Raw genomic sequence first — 17,219 nt, forward strand, 5'->3', positions numbered from 1 at the left:
CAAAGACTTATGTTATGCAACCTCAACCTCTCACGCATGTGTTTGCTAGTATATATTTGGCATGCCGATTATGTGTCTCTTTTTCAGTGGCACTGTGTTTTTGCATGACTGCTCAAAGCTCAACTAAAAAAAATGCTTCTTCTAACAGATAATAATCTTCCTCCTTTTAGATAATTTGTTGAGATACGCTTCTGTTGGCCTTCCTGCTTGTGTTCCGCTTGCGTCTACATGCATTTTTAGTTGTACGAAAGACACTAACATGTCACATTGATTATTGTTCCGATCCGACAGCATCTTCACTTTCTTTCGAAAAGGCCGTGAATGATGCTTTTCTCCTCTGCCCAGAGACGGGGCGCTGAGAAGTTAATAGCCAGCTATCAGGCAGGCCTAAGCTTCTCTCCAGATAAATTGAAATGCTGCACACCCACGCAGAAATGTTTTCTGTTCCGGTTTGTTTCTGCTTTCTCCAGAGCCATTTCACCAGGAACATTTCAAGCTCATTTTTATCAAACAGAATGGATGCCATATTTAAATACATCCCGCACATATGTTCTCATTATAGCCTATGGAACTATAGGTACTGTAGCAACAATGATGAAAATGATCCATTGAATCCCGTAATTACTGCTGTATTTCTGAGGATACAAACAATAAACTAAATACCTGTAGCTGTTCAATTCATGGCAAGATCTATTCACCTAGTCTTGTATGTAATGTACACCCATATTATACAGTATATATTCTTAACTGAAGTTTGTGCTGTGAATTGATTCAGAAGATCACCAGTTTAATAACCCATAGCTAATAATAATTGGCATGCAGCAACATATAGAAATCAAATGACACAAAAACAAATGACAGAAATCTAACAAGTTTATACGTATGTTCGTTAAATGAAAATCCTAAAATCCTGATCCCTTTATAATTATAATTAAAACTTTCCAAAAAAAAACAAAAAAACTGTATGTGGTGTTAAAATGCCCGCTTGTCCTAAATAACTGCCCAGCCTGGGTGTCTGTCACTGTGCTGGCACTGTTCTGGGACACGTGCTGGCTGCCCATCTATGTCTGTCAGAACCGGGGTGTGAGGTTTGTCACCAGCAGCCTGGCGGTCTCCAAGAGCAGTATTCCCTCATGCAGACCCCCCATGTGACCAGTTGTGTAACCAGGAAGCCCTGGCGGGGCAGGCTCTTTTGTAATTGTCACATTGGTCACAAGGCCCCATGGAGCCAAGCATAAATAAATGAAAATAAGAGTGCCAACAGAGACCCAAATGATCACACACACGGACACTGAGCACGGACGCCCCTTGTAACACATACACGCACACACACGCACGCACAAGCCATAGTTTCTCCATCGGCTAACTTCCCAGATGAATCAAAGGGGTTAGAATTTGGTTAGGGGCAGGATGGTGAGACTCTTGGCTCAAATGCTAAAGTCAGAGTCTTTTGAATGATAGGTTGTTATGCAAGGATGGGAGGAGGAGGCGTTGAAACTCTGTTAGCAGGGAGGTTCATGCGAGAGACAGCAGTCCTACTAAACCAGCAGCGGCCTACGGTCCCCACCATCCCAGCGCAGGGGTCGCTGGGTTGGCCCTGCTCAGGGGATAAAGATTCCAAAGGCCTGTGCCCCTCTCAGCGCACCAGTCTCATTCTGTCTGCTCTGAGTTTCTTCCTCTCTGTGTTTTTCTATCCTCGTTCCCCCCCTCCCTCTCTCTCTCCCTCCCTCTTTCTGTCTCTCTCAATCAGCTGGCTTGGTGATAGGGCAGGCCCCTTGCAGCTTGCTGCAGCTGGCTGCACAGATCCCCATGTAACAGATTAAAGGGGCAGCGGCTGCAATCTGCTTCCTCTTCTCTCCCTTCCTCCCCCTGCTCCCCTTGTACAGCACAAGATTTAGTTACCAGGGAAATGGAAGTAAAGCTCTGAGAGAATAGACGCAGCTCCCTCAAACCGTCTGGCAGCTTAGCGGTTGCCCCTCACTGTACACTGAAAAAAAAAAGGGGGGGGGGGGGGGGATTTTTTTTTAATTGTGCCCTATTCATGGCATTACGGTTCTAAGCAGTCATAATAGTACAAAAATAGGAGCAATTCAATTTAAATGAATGATATCTGTAAAAGAGGAGCTTGATTTTTAATTATTTTATTTTTTTTTGTCAGCGCTTGGATGAGACTGAGTTCAAGGAGATCACCTCATCCTTTTCAAAACACCTTAATGTCAAAATGTGGCTGGCGGCCAGTATGAGTTGCTGTTTTGCAGTGTGACAAATCTTCCACAGCTATAACGCTAGAATGAGTTCAAGACCACCGTAAATGAATGGAATTTTTCACCTTTGATGCTTCTCCATCAACTCTGATGTTTCTCCATCTCCTACCTGTCAGGGTGTGCTTTATCCCCCCTGGGTTCAGACTTTACATCTCTGACGAAAGGGGGTCTCTATATCTGCACCATAACCAGGGCTTCTAGCTTCTGTAATGGCTCTGGGGTACCCACTTGCTGTCTTGGCCTTCTCCTTAAGAAGTCATGCTTTAGCTGTGTGACAAGATAATACTATTCTGATGTACTTCCTGAAGTTGCCACTAGAGGGTGATGATGACATTCCCACCAATGTCTTTTACTCCAATGTGTTGGTCTGGAAACTGATGGCAATGCTCACTGACCTTATTTCTACAGCACCTCCGTGATTAGTTTGTCATGATAGCTATTTAGAAAGTTTCGTAAAAAGACACCTTGCTGATGTGCGTCCAACCTTCCGTAATCATTGTTGATTGCAAACTTAAAAAATCTGCAAGAACAGGGTTTTTTTTTTCACTTTTTCCACAGCAACCAATTGAGGAGATTATGGATGGACTACACTCTATGGCATTCATCACTGTTACTGCACTAAATTAAGGCAGAGTAACAAAGCTGAAGTATTGCTTTCATTCCTCTTCAGTCTTGCATCACCACGATAATCAGTTCTTTTGTTTCATGACCAGCATGCCAGGCAATAACTGGTTTGATCTGGATGAAGGTAATAAAATTCTATGACTTACTTGTCTTAAATTCAGTGTACATTTCACTATACAAGAAAATGGATTTCATTTCAAAGTAAATTGTATGGTCAAAAACTGTATACATTTTTTAAAAGACAGTCTGTACTTGAAATAGCTGATCTATTAATGGCTTTACATTAATATCCTGAGCAATGGAATAGTGCTACTTTTGTTCAATGTCCTTCTACTTTTCAGATCTTACAAGGCCTCTGTGTGAGCGCTGAGAATTTCGCGTGTAGGAAGAATCTGATTTGTATGAAGTGAGGTTGCCTTGGGTAACACCCTCCAGTTCATTACATTCACGAACAGAGACGTTCTGACTGTTAGAGTACAACTCAGGTGAAGTGTGGGTTAGCCAATTCCGGGGCTGGGGAGTCCTGATCTGAGGTCAGCCACGCTGCCCGGAGTGAGATTTATATGTCTGGGACAGGCCGCCGCTGCCTGGAGAAATGACTGCGTCACTTAGCATTAGTCCCTCTCCTCCATATCTGTGTCTGGGAGGGAGTGCTCAGGAAATCCGTTCTGAAGAAGAGCATCTTCCTCGAAACGTTGCACGTCGAGTCAGTATGAAGGGACAGTTGCGTTACCTTGTTCTCAGACGATATACACTACACGAAACATGCACTACCATTGTATTAGATATTGTTCAGCTCTCTGATTGTTAAAGCTGTGATCATCAGCATAGTGAACGCAATGTTAATAATAAGGCATTTGAAGTACATGTGACCCCCCACCTCCCCGTAATATAATTAATTTCAGAGCATTTCCATTGCAAAGCTTTGAGAATATAGTGGAAAATGCTCAGATGTGCTGTAAAAAGGGAAATGAGTTTTTTGCAAAATGCCAGGCTTCCTGGACTATTCCATCTGCCACCTCAGCTTACATATTAAATTTGCCCTTTGTGTAAATGGATTAAACCAGCTGACCCCCACCTATACCCACACATGAGCATTGTGTATGTACGTGTGTACACACACACACACACACACACACAGAAAAGAGCATCCCAGCATGGAAAATTATCCCGCACAAATATACTAAATTAATTTACTTGCTAAGGATATTTATCAAAAAATTATCAGAGGGAGCTGGTTCACTGGGATAGTTCATTAATATGAAAACCCCAGGAGGATTTTTTGGTATTATGCATCAAAGAGCAAATACATTACCTTTATTTTTATATTTTAAAACAAGTAACCACGGTGCCCTATCTATTTTGAGGGTTTTTTTCCACTTTTGTTAACTTCTGTGTCCTTTGCACTGTTTTCAATAAACACTGAAAGGTTTCAGACGAACATTTTTTGAAAGGTAAAGGTCACCGTTGACTTCAAGAAAAACAGTATGCCTTTTGGTAAGATCTTTCTTATTGGATATCTTGCTTTCCATGTCTCATAATGTAAAGCAGCCTTTGTATCTTACTTTTGTTTTCACTAAAATATAATATGATAAGGTAAAAAAAATGTTTTTAGAAATACCTTTCAAAATCTGAAACATATACAAAATCATGTAATTCATCTTTTGCGAAAGATAGTAACACCTATGGGAGACCACATATCCATATTGATAAACACTTTTCTGTCTATGTCTATCCTTATAAACATTAAAACAAAGAAATTTTACATAGGAGTTGTAAGGATCCTTTTTTAGGTGGCATGAGATTCTGCATATTTTAAAAGGGTAATCCATTGTGAGTTTTTAGGGAGATATCTGTTTATATCTTTTTATATTCAAAAAGATAATACTGCTATTTTAAGGAAATTGCATACTCTAATACTAATTGCATTAGTATTAGAGTATGAAAATCTGTGTCTCTGATATATAGGTATATATGAGTGTTACAACAGAGACATTCCACGGTCACAGATGCTCTCGGTTAATTCACTGTAAAGCCAGCTTCCACTGTAATTACTTTATATCAGGTTTGCAGGAAGCCTATGAGGGTTAACACACCAGCAGGTCAACTTGTCGGGCTAATCGCAGCAAGCCCAGCATAGCTAAATGAGAGGTGGGGGAGACAGGGTCATGCTGTGGTTCAACAGCATTTCCATGCTGATCCCTCACGGAGAGCCGGTGAAAGCCTTCAGCCGCATCTTAAAACCCTAGCAGACAAATAATCCCACCCACCCCCCCCCCCCAAGATCCCCAGTGCGGGATTACATAGTGCCGTTATTGGATTGGAGTGAAACCTGTAAGATTCTCTCCCGCCCTAATCCCAGTCAGTGGTGATAAATATGGTTCCATTATGAGACTTGAAAAGAAAATCAAATCGAAATGGCATTAGACTGGCGAGCGCCAGAGGAATGGTATGAGACCCATGGAAGTAGCCGTTTAACAGAGCCGCAGGTGAGCAGCATGCTGTGCTGAGTAGACAGTTCACAGCCTCTTTGCTCCAGGCAGTTGCCCATAAGTGCTGATCTAGGACCACATTCCTTAACCACAAACATCCTTTACATTTAATGAGGTCATGTTACTCCATAATGCACTCTGTCTGTCTTAGGTGTCTTCTGTATTGACTTACTCCTATAAATGGTTTTGACATGACCAACTATGGTAGGCAGAAGTGCATTAGCTTGATTTTAGCTGTCGAATGCTGACTTAGTCCAGACTCCAACATCTCAATGTCAGGATGGGATTGTTTTCTTGTTATGCAGGACACAATGCTTGCAGGCTTTGCATGTTTCTGTGTCTGTCTTTCAAAAGGCTGAATCACCTCATGACCTATGGCCAGTCATCTCCTTTTAATGAGGTTATAAGGTGTAAAATTGCTTGTGTGAATCATGATCAGCAATAAATACTCAATAAATTATATTATTGCCAGAACACATTTAGTCAATGTCCAAAATCCCTACTTTCTTTTTTGAAAACATTCATGGATTCTCTCTTATCTCTCCACCCATATTCCTTACATTCTCATTAATTGCAGGCTATATATCACGTATGTGTATATAATATTGGTGATATCAAAACAATGCCTATTTCTAAACCTCTGAAAGACTAGATGTGAACTGTAGACATCAGACATTCACTGTACTTCTGCAAAACCCAGTGAAAGGACCTCTGCCAAGCACATTATATTGTAAATTCTATATTGGTAAGCATATTGTTGTGGTAGTCAGTCTAGAAGTAGATTTTAGCATTGTAATTTATTTTTAGAGCTTTCCTGTAATCTCATCTCTTTCCAACTTCTACTAACAAAGTCAACAAAGGTCCTCCCCCTCACCCACCCCATACCCCAGCCATGTGAAACCCTTCCCTAAGCCTAGATGGAGGAGTGCCAGGGTACAGCTGGCATTGCCAACAATATATGTGGGTCCTATTTCATGGTGTTGTGATGGAGGATGAATGCTGCTTTGTACCCCCTTCCCTGAGGGGGCTATTTATAGTGTGTTTGTGGTGGTAAATGCCCCCGGTATGTGCAACACTACCGGGCCTCATGCGTTCGCGGGTGCCCACTGCCCTCCGGGATGCCAGGCATGCCAACCTCGCCAGCTTGGAGCCCTGGTGCTGAGGATGTGCTCCAAACCTGAAGGGAGACAGAGCATACAACAGGGTGGCACAGACACTTGCGTGGCATCAGATTCCTGCCAATCAAAGGCACCGGCCTTTAAGCACGGACAGAATGCTCTGCTCACGGACACATTCCCCCATCGCTATCAGTATATATCGCTGTGGCTCATGAGTAAAGGATAATGAGTTTGATCTGGGGTGCTTTTTTTAGGAGCAGCCATTGAAATTGAATACCCACAGGCGTGAGAATGTGGGAGTGGAACCGCAATAAATGTGCAGTGACAACACAGAGAGCGAAATGTGTCTGTGTGTTCGTGGGTGAGGTCTCAGGCTTCCTGTCGGAGGGAATCCATCCAGTGCAGGGGGATTGGAGTGCGGAAAGGTTTGGTATTAAGCAGGAGTTCCCTCAGCTGTGCGGTGAAGACCACTGTCCTTGACCGTTAGAATGTGCTGGGTGCCCCTCTCCCCCCACACACACACACACACACACACACACACACACACACATTGTGACCTCAGTGTTCTGTAACAGGAAAGATTGAACAGTAAAGCCCTTGACCGATGGAGTTCGCATTTCATTTGCTATAGATAAATTCTGGCTTTCTTTTCATTTGCCTTCCTTATATGAACTGAGAGGACAAAGGGTCTGTGGTTGCGAATTCTTTACTTGTTGGGGCAGGCTGGGGGCAGTGCACTTTATTGGAATAGACATCCATATAACCATGCATTTTGTGGAGCAAAGCACAGGTGTGAGAAAGGTGTCTATCACCAGTTTTTGAGGAGGGGGATTTTTGGAGACAGGTTTTGTCTGGTGCTCTCCTTAGAGTCTGCTGCCACTGGTTTTAAAGGGAACATTCTGGCCATTCAACGGATGCCCATATATTGCCTGTTCCCAGATCAGACCATAGTCTCTTGGCAAGATTAAGCAGCAGGGGAAACATTAGAAGGTAAGCTGTACACAAGTCAAGCCTTCTATGCAAAGACCTGCCCCATCAAAAGCAAAAGAGAGGCTGTGTCATGCCTCGTATCCAGGGCTCAGACTGGCTTGAGTCACATACACTATAATCATTTATTTGTCAGTGTGCATTTTTTTTTTCATGCTGAGTTCAGTAAATCCTATGCAGTGTGGACGTTGTGGTTGGAGCAGCTTTTGTTGTGCTGACATTGATCATTCTTTTGTGGCTTTACGAAAGCATGCAATAAATTCAGCAAGTTTCAGTCTGTGAAGTTCTGTTCTGTTATTTGCTGTCCTGCTCAGCAAGGTTTGAATCTTTGAAAAGAACACAAAAAAATAAATGATCCCAAAATGTGATGATGCGTTAGTCTTCTCCGTCTCCCCCTCATTGTGATGGTCTCCCTGTGTTATCAGCCCCTGTGTGAAGGCTCACTGTGATCGTCACGCCTCCCCGGGTTCATTATCGTGGTGACAGAGCATCTGCAGATTCTCTCAGGTGCAGGGTAGAGTGCCAGCCAGATGAGGGAGATGATTTGCACTCTTTGTCGTCTTGATTGGTGCTTGATCTGTGTCCTCTTTAGGATACCGGCCCTCAAATGAGTCACCGCACGCTGTAATTACACATAAGCCATATTTGTTTCTTGACTCCTCTGAAGTATGACGATGTCATGACAATAGCTTTCACATTTGTTTTAAGTGACAGATTTTCACAGTTAATACAACGTTGCAGAATAATAGACACACCAGCAAACTTTATTACTTCTTGGTCCATCCCCAGTTTCAGTTATGAATCTGTTTTGCTTTTGTCACTTCTTGACAGTGTTGTGAGGCTTTTGGCTTTGTCATATTATTGAAGCTGGTGGCTCAAACTGACATCAGCAATGTATAGCGTATCTAGGCAAGAGGAATTTAGCGTGGGGATGGTCATATCATTCAGCATTTAAAGCAATAGCCAAGGACAGTGGGATTTGGACGGTGGCAAGACTTTTTCTGTATGTTTAATGGTTTTAAATGTGCCCTTTTGTGACTCCACTAAACATACACGTTTGACACTCTGTGTGACAAACATATTGGGAATTCTAGGAAATTAGGCCCTCTTTGCTATATCCTTTGTCACTGGTGTAATCTCCTCCCATATTTTTGGATTGCTTCATTCATTTTGACCTTCTGCTCAGATTGAAACATATCAGCAGATTTCTTCTTGAAATACAAAGGATTAAATTATATTGTAACACATGGTAATTGCGTGATGAGAAGCATAAGGTTATGTATGATGTAGGACAATACATGTGAGCTTTATTTCATAATAGTATTGCATTTTATTTATCATTTGAATAATGTGTACTTTTCAATGCTAAATAGTCATTTCAGGTTCTGATTTGATTGTTGAGGGCAATCTTTACATGAATCAATATATTCTTCCATCTTAAAATGATAATGATGATAATGCACCAGTATTTCAGTATTTCAGATTTTTAATTTGATTCATAGTTTTCTCAAACGCATTTCCTTACTTTACGAAGACTCATTATTTAAGTGAAAATCCATGATTTAAGGGTAAAATATAAGTAATATAATGTGGGATCAGATTTTTCTTTGAATATTAAAATATTTATTCTTATTGCATGCATATTTTTTTTTGCAAGTCACAACAATAAAAAAATATTTTTCCATTGTTCTTTACTGGGGCTTTAAAGAAGAGTGATAAAAAAACATGCAACATCCAAACAAAAAGTGTGTGCTGTGTGCTTCCTTTAAGTTGCAACAGTCTGATCCATAGGATGGAAATCCCCACTAAAAAAAACATTTTATTGGAATGGTGGATACGTCTCTATGCTTCTCTTTTGAATAGAGACGATCAAGGAGACAATTTCACTATTATACAATACACACATTTTTGTGCATACAGTGTGTGTATGATCAAAATAACCAACTTTTCAGGTTTCATCAATTTTGTTGTACCTGGAATTTATTCCTATGTATGAATTTCACGTCTGCTCCAGACCGCTTGTGCCACATAAGCAAGATGGCATTTTTTGTCATACTGATAAAAGTGCACAAGTATCAGATTTGTAAGTGAACTAAATGATTTGCAGTTAAAATATTTAAAACACGATTCATATTGAAATAAACCAAATTTAAACCAATTTACTAAACTAATCTAATCTGCGGATTTATACCGCAATTAATTGACTTGCCAAATTATGTTTGCAAATCTGTCTATACTGTAGGTAACAGAGGTTACCTGCTGTCAGTTTGATTCTGCACCTATAAGTGAAAACTGCACTTCATTACTATCTGAGACTATAAATGCCACCAGAAGAAACAAACACATGTGAAGTGCCCGTGTGCAAATTAGCAAACATTTCAGTCAAGTGACCTTCATCAGAGCTGTTCTCAATTATGTATAGTTACGTGCTGAAACCTTGACTGATGACACTGCTGGCAGACACCCTGTGAGGTTGCATGATACCACGTACATGCACTCTCTCGGTGATGGAGCGTACTATCGGCGTGGTAAAAGGCTGGTGGATGTAGCTGGACATAGCAGATGGCACGCTTTTTTACACAGCACAGATGTTGTTCAAGATGACGCTGGCCTGCTGTGTCCTCCACAGCATGGCCATGAAAGATGGCATTTGTTCGCGGTCAGACGAACAGCAACAAGTGGAACCTATGCCCGAATCGCTCCAGAGAACAGGGCTAAGATTCAGACTCACATTGAACTAACGAAGTGCCTTTGAGTAAAAGTAAGCACCTTTTTTATCCCTGGCATATATCTCTAAAGTGAAGTGTACTCCCATATTCCTTCTATAAGTCAGATACAAACTTCATTTGTTGACAAGATAAGGACAAACTTTTCGATCTGAAATTGATTTAGATGTTGGAGTCCTTTCAAAGTCATTTTTGACCATCAATTTACCAATGTCGTGGACATTCTACTGCTCACACTACAAAATAGATTTTTTTTCTTGCCTCCACATCTGTCAGCGTTATCCCTGAATCAGAGAGGATATCTTCCTTTTTTCCATTTCGGCAGCATCGGCTAAACCCTTGACTTGGAAGTCACAATGTCCTTATATGGGATTGTTGAGGCGTTTGTTGATGCTAATCTGAGATAACACGCACAAGCATCTATTTTATAAACAGTGGGACTGCTTCATCATAGGAAAAAGGGTAATAAGAAAATTGGCTTTTTACACACATTTCCCTAATCCACTGTATATATTTCATACGCACTTTTGCGAAGAACAAAATATTTTCGACAGACATTTCTACAGACATTTTGATGAATGAGAACCACGAAGACGAATTGCTTTGCTCTGGTGGTCATCCAATTTGTGAACAGTCAGAAGGCACAAGGCATTACACAATATATGTTCCTCCGTATAATGGTGAACCTTTTATGTAATCATGCTTTTTCTCTCATTGCTACTTATAATGTGCCATTTCCACTGTGCATTTACTTGCATGAAACTGTGTTGTATATAACATTTTCATAAAAATCCCCCTGGCTCTGTGTGGAACCTAACGTGAGTTTTTCTCCTCCCACAGAAGGATGAGATCAGCCTATCAGAAGGCAGCACAGTGGACCTCAGAAAACCTGGAGAGGAAGAGGACGAGTACTCTGAGATGGCTGAAGAGGCCATGGACCCAGACAACTGCTTCCCTGACGGTAAGCGATTGCAATGAGCGGCTGGCAGAGAATTCTGGGAATAGTGTGCATGCGAATCATGAACCAGTCACAGTAGTGCAGATATGACTTATCAGCCAGTCTCAACAGTGCTGATATGAATAATCAGCCAATCCAAGGAACTCTGTAAACCATGCATATACATTGGTCTGGCTGTGACACCCGAAACAGGGTCAGCATCATACCTTCGAAGTTAAGAATGTACATAGAACTGCATGGCCCACTGTCATGCAGTCATGGTGATCTGTCTCCACATGCTTACTCAGCCTCCACATGTCCACATTCTGCCAACTCCAGCTGTAATAATGAACATCATACCCACACACTAATTTGAGGATTATTTGAAATTGTATTTTAAGTTGTATTTTCTGTTTTTTTTTTTTTGTTTTTTTTTCCCTGTTTCCAGACCACTTTTATTTCCTGTATGTTTTCCCAGGCTTCTGGCATTATGGTATCACAATGGTATTACTGAATCACAGTATCACATTACTATTACTGGTATTACTGAAATTGTCACATAATGGAAGCTAGCAGAATTAGATACACACCACACACACCATCTCTCTCTGTCTCTCTCTCTCTCTTTCTCTGTGTGTGTGTGTGTGTGTGTGTGTGTGTGTGTGCATTTATGTAATATGTAACCTTATGCTCATCTTGGCTTGAGAGTGATGTGATACAAAGAAAAGTGTGTGCTCCCTCAGTTCCTCCCAGCATTCCACTTTGTTCCAAATTGACACGATTTAACATAAAATCCTACACCATTAATTGACATTTTAAGGGGTAGTGGAGCGTCAAATGCATGTATTGTGGCAACACAGATTTGAAAAGACAGTGTTGTTAACAGAGAACAAAAAAATCTCTGTTAAGTTGGGGATGACTAACACTCAGTTTTCCGTTTTGTAGAACTAATCAATCCCTAGTTGGTCTGAAGTGCTTTAATATGCTTACCTAATAAAAGTATGCCTTGGAGATGACTATTCCGTGACTGTCTGACTGTATGTGAATGAATCGAATGGATTTTCCTAAAAGAAATGCAACTTGATTATAAGGTCTGAAATGTCATGAAATACATTTACATTAATTTGATCTGTGTGTTTTGATAGCACCTTACTGTTTGTTTCCATTTTTTATCATTACTTGTGGTGATTTATGAATCTGGATAGGCCTACATTATTGGGTTCATGAGCACAGGAGCATTATCACACTACTACACTCTAATTGGTCCTTTTTTTATCAATAGAACAGGATTTTCTTGCTCTCCTATGGACTAGATACCAAAAAAATATTTATTTTTTGGCTGGAGGGATACAGTTTGACAACAGTGTGTATGACATTTGTGACATATTCATACAGATTTTCCAAACTGATCATGATTCATAGGAACAAGATAGACTACAATCATAAGGAGATTAGAGGCGTTTGAACGGTTTGCATTATGTAAAAATGGGATGGACTCAAGCCCATAATAAGGACAGTTGTTTGTCCCTGTAAACAGCTAACACTGATTGTGATGGGTGTGGATTTCCTGGTGGATGATGGTGCTGCTTTAATGAGAATTGATAGCTTGCACCCTCTATCTCTGCAGACTAGGTCTGTCTTGAGGTGAGTGGTACAGCTGTTGAGCTGTGCACCATAGTTAAAATACATTATGAAGTAAAGCGGTGATGTCTTAGCATTGCTGACAGCACACCCCCTCCCACACACATGCTCAAATTAGTACATGCCCTAACTGAGCAGAAACTGCTGAGGAGGATTTACATACATGGTTGCATGTTTCATAGCACAAAATACGGAATGGTATTGTGCCTTTTCACCAGTCTTCACAAATGCATGAATTGTTTTTGGGTATTTTCAAGAGCCACAAACAGACCCCCTTCCAAAACGGTGTGGCATGGTTGTTTTGATATATTTAGCTCTTAGGGAAACTGCTGGATTGTAAACTTACATCTTAGATGTCCCACTGTCTCTCCAATATGGTTATGAAATTAAAATCAGGTCGTAATTTGCAGATATTAACAAAATAATACTTTTCATAGATATCTGAAGTCTAATTGTTCTTAATTTCTCATAAAACAATTGAGGTACAGCTTGAATGCTTTGCTCAGCCATTTGCTCATCAGTCGTGACTTCAGTTCTTACTTGCATCTTAAGTATTCATTGTGAAAAGGTTGTTTCTTGATCAACAACTACCTGAGATATGTATTATAAATGAGAGAGCTTTGCATTTGCAAAAAATTGCATTACAGTTTTCCCAACATATTCTACAATACCTGAAAGTGTGTTAAACCTCTGACAATCTGAATCCCACATGTATGTTTTCTGAGATCATAAACTTAATTGATGTCGTACTAGAACCATTCATGCGCACACACTAGTTTTGAAGTTGTAAGAACCACACTTTAAAGTATAGAGGATATGGAAATGGAGTATTATAAAACAAGACACATCCGTGTAAGAGGATAATTGTTTTCTGCTGTTAAATCTGTCGGAACTGTTTACTTTAGGTACTGAATTGTCGTTTTAAGGGATGAGGGGCAAATAAAACTGAAAGAAACAATTCAAACATATGTCGAGGGGATGGCGTGCTACACAATGCAAAATGCATTATGATGCATTAGGGTACTGCCTTTCATTTCAACAAAACCCAACTTTCAGCTCATGTTGGCAAACAACAAGATTTGTTAAAGTGTACAGCCGCTGGCTTAAGTGCTGGTTATGATTCGCACAGATTAAAAAAAAAAAAAAAAAAAATTGGTATGCAGCTTCTCAATAAGTGAAGGTACAGAAAGAGTCATCAGCAAGCATCCAGGGCATCAAATACATTGTCCAGAGGCAGCAGCAGTAAGAAGGGACACCACATAAACCTGAGGCTTTTGTCACCTGACCAGAGCTTATCTGCAGGATACAGCCTTTCAGACTGTATAGGAAAGTGTTGTATTGCACTCTGTCAGGTGCAGTGTTTAAAGGATTGAGCTAGACAAACAGCAAATGTGGACACAACTTATTTGAGGAAGTTGGTGGGGCTGTAGAATCCATATTCTGAATGATCAGACAAAAATGTACTCAGATCAACTACTTTCATGCCTGTGGAGTTTCGCTCCTTGATCTTTGGAGATGTAGCAAAGTTGAAGGTAATAGCTTGTTTGAGTCCTGAGTAAAATCAGTAGGGTAGCAGGTAGCAGAGTGGTTTCAGCGGTGGTGTGACTCCCAGAGAATTTAGCCAGAATCATTGCCTTTGGAGGTAAGAGCAAATTGCCTTTAGTTCAACAAGTAACAGTGCTGGTGATTAGAGTGAGTTGTGCAGTGAGAATTTAGGTGTGGGCCTCTTTAATTTTCATATCACAGACATTTGACTCAATCTTCATTTTGGTCATGAGTGTTGCAAGCCATAAGTGTTGCAGAAATTAAGCTTATGTCACCACGTGCATACTGTCTAGACTCTAGAGCATGTATATATGGGTTATTTTAACATACCCCAACATCAGAACCTCACACCTCTGTGGAGTGAATTATAAAACGAAAGATAAAAACAGCCTCTACTTGAACTATAAATTCAAGATAAATGGAGAACCTTCTTATAAGCCTTTTAAGACACGAAACAGTATTCAGTGTACCATTAGCATTTTAATAATGAAAATATGTTCAGTTCCTTTTTAATCTATTTGCATTCTATTATGCAGATTTATTCTCAGATGATAAATTATAATCTGAACACAATCCATGGATAATTCATCCAAAACTGGTTGTTGGTACCCTGTAAAACAATAAAAAAACACTGCAGGAGTACCACAATGAGGAGTATCAGAGTGGGTTTTCCTGTGTGGTCAAGCTATGCTGATGATGCAATCATAATACATATCCGCAGCCATTGCTCCTCCATGATTTCCCCTTAACAGCTGTTAATTGTTCACAAATCATTGGCGCCAGGGTGCTAAAGCGTCTGTGCCTTTCAAGAAAGAGCTTGAGCGTCATTACAAATTGAGTTGCATGTACCGTGTTACCCTAATCCCATTATTAGGCTTACAGGCAATAAGTTAATTTGGAGGATTTCAAATGGCAGTAATGGAGACAGTGAGATGAGACCATTGAAAGTTCTAATGTGATTTTGTGGCAAAGCTCCATTGTTATGGAGGTATGAAGGCAGGCTTTTAAAGAGTAATTGATACTGACGGTTCTGTTGTGCAAATGCCAGTGCCTCTTATCAATTGGGGCTGTGCGATTATCCAAGACATGGGTTTTTATAGCGCTGAAACTGGATCAGGACCAAGGGGAAATGTGCGGGGCAACGTGTTGGACAGGAGGTCTGTTCCACTGGCTCAGTGCTGCTCCAGTGGGTTTCATAGGAGATTATCTTTAGAATCCATCTGAAGAGAGAGACACACAGAACCATTGAAAGAATGGGCATATGTGTGTCTGTATGTGTGTGAACTCTTGACCTCCAGTTGTATTTACAGTGTCATAGATTATTGTAAGATTGCACTATAGCCCACATCCAGAAAGACCTTGAATTCCTCTTGTAAAGCCAGCTATACAGTGGAGATTCTGAGATTTGAATTACATTAGCATATTGATTAGCAATATATTTTAATTAAATATGTGTATCATTTAATAGAATTATTATAGCCAAATGGATCATTGATAATATTGCTGTTATAATGAAATGCTGTCCAAGACTGCCCTGGACTGTGGTAAGGGTGATGATTCATTTTATCTGCACATTTATTTACATGATTAGGGTTCTCATAACGTGTATGCCATGTAGTGTATCTGCTCTCCAGTCTTATGAATTTTGCCAATCCATTTGCATTTGTAATGGTGCTGAGTTGTCTTATCTGTTTTTAATTTTATGTAGTGATTTGTACAATGTCAAGGTCAAGTGTGTGAAGTCAATATTTACTCTATATAAAAGCCAAGTTAGACAAACAATGCAAATTATCTCTAAGAAAATTTTGTTAAATGCTGCTGGTTTAACAGTCAGGATATTATGTGACAATCCAGTAAAACTTGAGAACCTAGAGAGGCTTTTTCCTCTTTGTTAGTCGAGGTCAAAGCCTTGAGTGCAGAATTCGGTGTATAATGTCACAACCGATCAGTGTCAGGGGTGTGAGTGCTGTCAGAGTGCAGTGGGCAATGACCCCACAGTTCAGACCTGGGTGGGCAGTGGGCTCAGTGATGTAAATAACCACGTCCTCCATGCGCAGCAGTGGCCATTGGAGACAGACAGCTGGCCATAGGTGTGGGAGCAGTGGCACATGTGGGCAGCAGGTTTCATAGTCAGGTAGAGATTTTAAAAGAGTGGTATTCCAGAACTGGAGCTTTTCATTGACTGTGTGCTGCAGTAGATAGCCAGTGGAGGGAGGTAAGGGCAGGAGGGCATTGGAATAGCAGGGAGGGAAACAGCTGAAATGAGCTGTTGAGTTCAGGATCACATGGACAGTTTGGATGCCATTAACAGGACATCCCAGGCAGAATGGAACTACTGAGGTTTAAGTGGTAGTAATCTACCAATTTGGCAAATAATGTGGTGATGAGTGAATGGGTTCTCTGTTGGGTTGCAGGGTACCTGACATTGTTCATGTATCAAGTGTGGGCCATTTGTTGTCCCTTTGTGTTAGATCAAAACCAATAAGTTAGGTGACCACAGCTTCTGGTGATATTATTCATTGTTTTACTCAACAGTCCACTGAGCCGATTAAAGGGGAATGCCTGAAAATGTTGTGAAAAAATCAGGTGAGATTAACGTGCCTTTCCCCTGTGGCAGGTTGTGTCCGTCACTTTCAATGCTGCGATGTCGACGTTACGCAGGGAATGGGCCAGATCTGGTGGCGCCTCCGCAAGACCTGTTATCAGATTGTGGAGCACAGCTGGTTTGAGTCCTTCATCATCTTCATGATCCTGCTCAGCAGTGCCGCCCTGGTGAGCCGTCCAGCGCTGATCCTTCCTGTCCGACACGCGACCGTCAGGGAGCCAGCTGTCTGTCATTTTTCAAAGATCCCTCAAATAACCCACAGTCACAGTCTAAGCCTGTG

General features: G+C 40.9%; 1 protein-coding gene across 2 annotated transcripts in view; it reads left to right on the forward strand.

The window, feature by feature from the left end:
• Positions 1-17,219, forward strand: part of scn5lab (sodium channel, voltage gated, type V-like, alpha b) — a 112,044-nt gene that overhangs the window by 80,297 nt on the left and 14,528 nt on the right. The window contains exons 17-19 of one of the 2 annotated variants that reach the window (XM_036522610.1): positions 1,551-1,559; positions 11,055-11,172; positions 16,952-17,106. In XM_036522610.1, the coding sequence (XP_036378503.1) occupies positions 1,551-1,559; positions 11,055-11,172; positions 16,952-17,106 (282 nt within the window). Of the gene's footprint in view, positions 1-1,550; positions 1,560-11,051; positions 11,173-16,951; positions 17,107-17,219 lie in introns of both variants that reach the window. The other variant, XM_036522609.1, reaches the window with a different exon arrangement.

This window comes from Megalops cyprinoides, chromosome 2 (genome assembly GCF_013368585.1).
Source record: "Megalops cyprinoides isolate fMegCyp1 chromosome 2, fMegCyp1.pri, whole genome shotgun sequence".
Taxonomy (NCBI): domain Eukaryota; kingdom Metazoa; phylum Chordata; class Actinopteri; order Elopiformes; family Megalopidae; genus Megalops; species Megalops cyprinoides.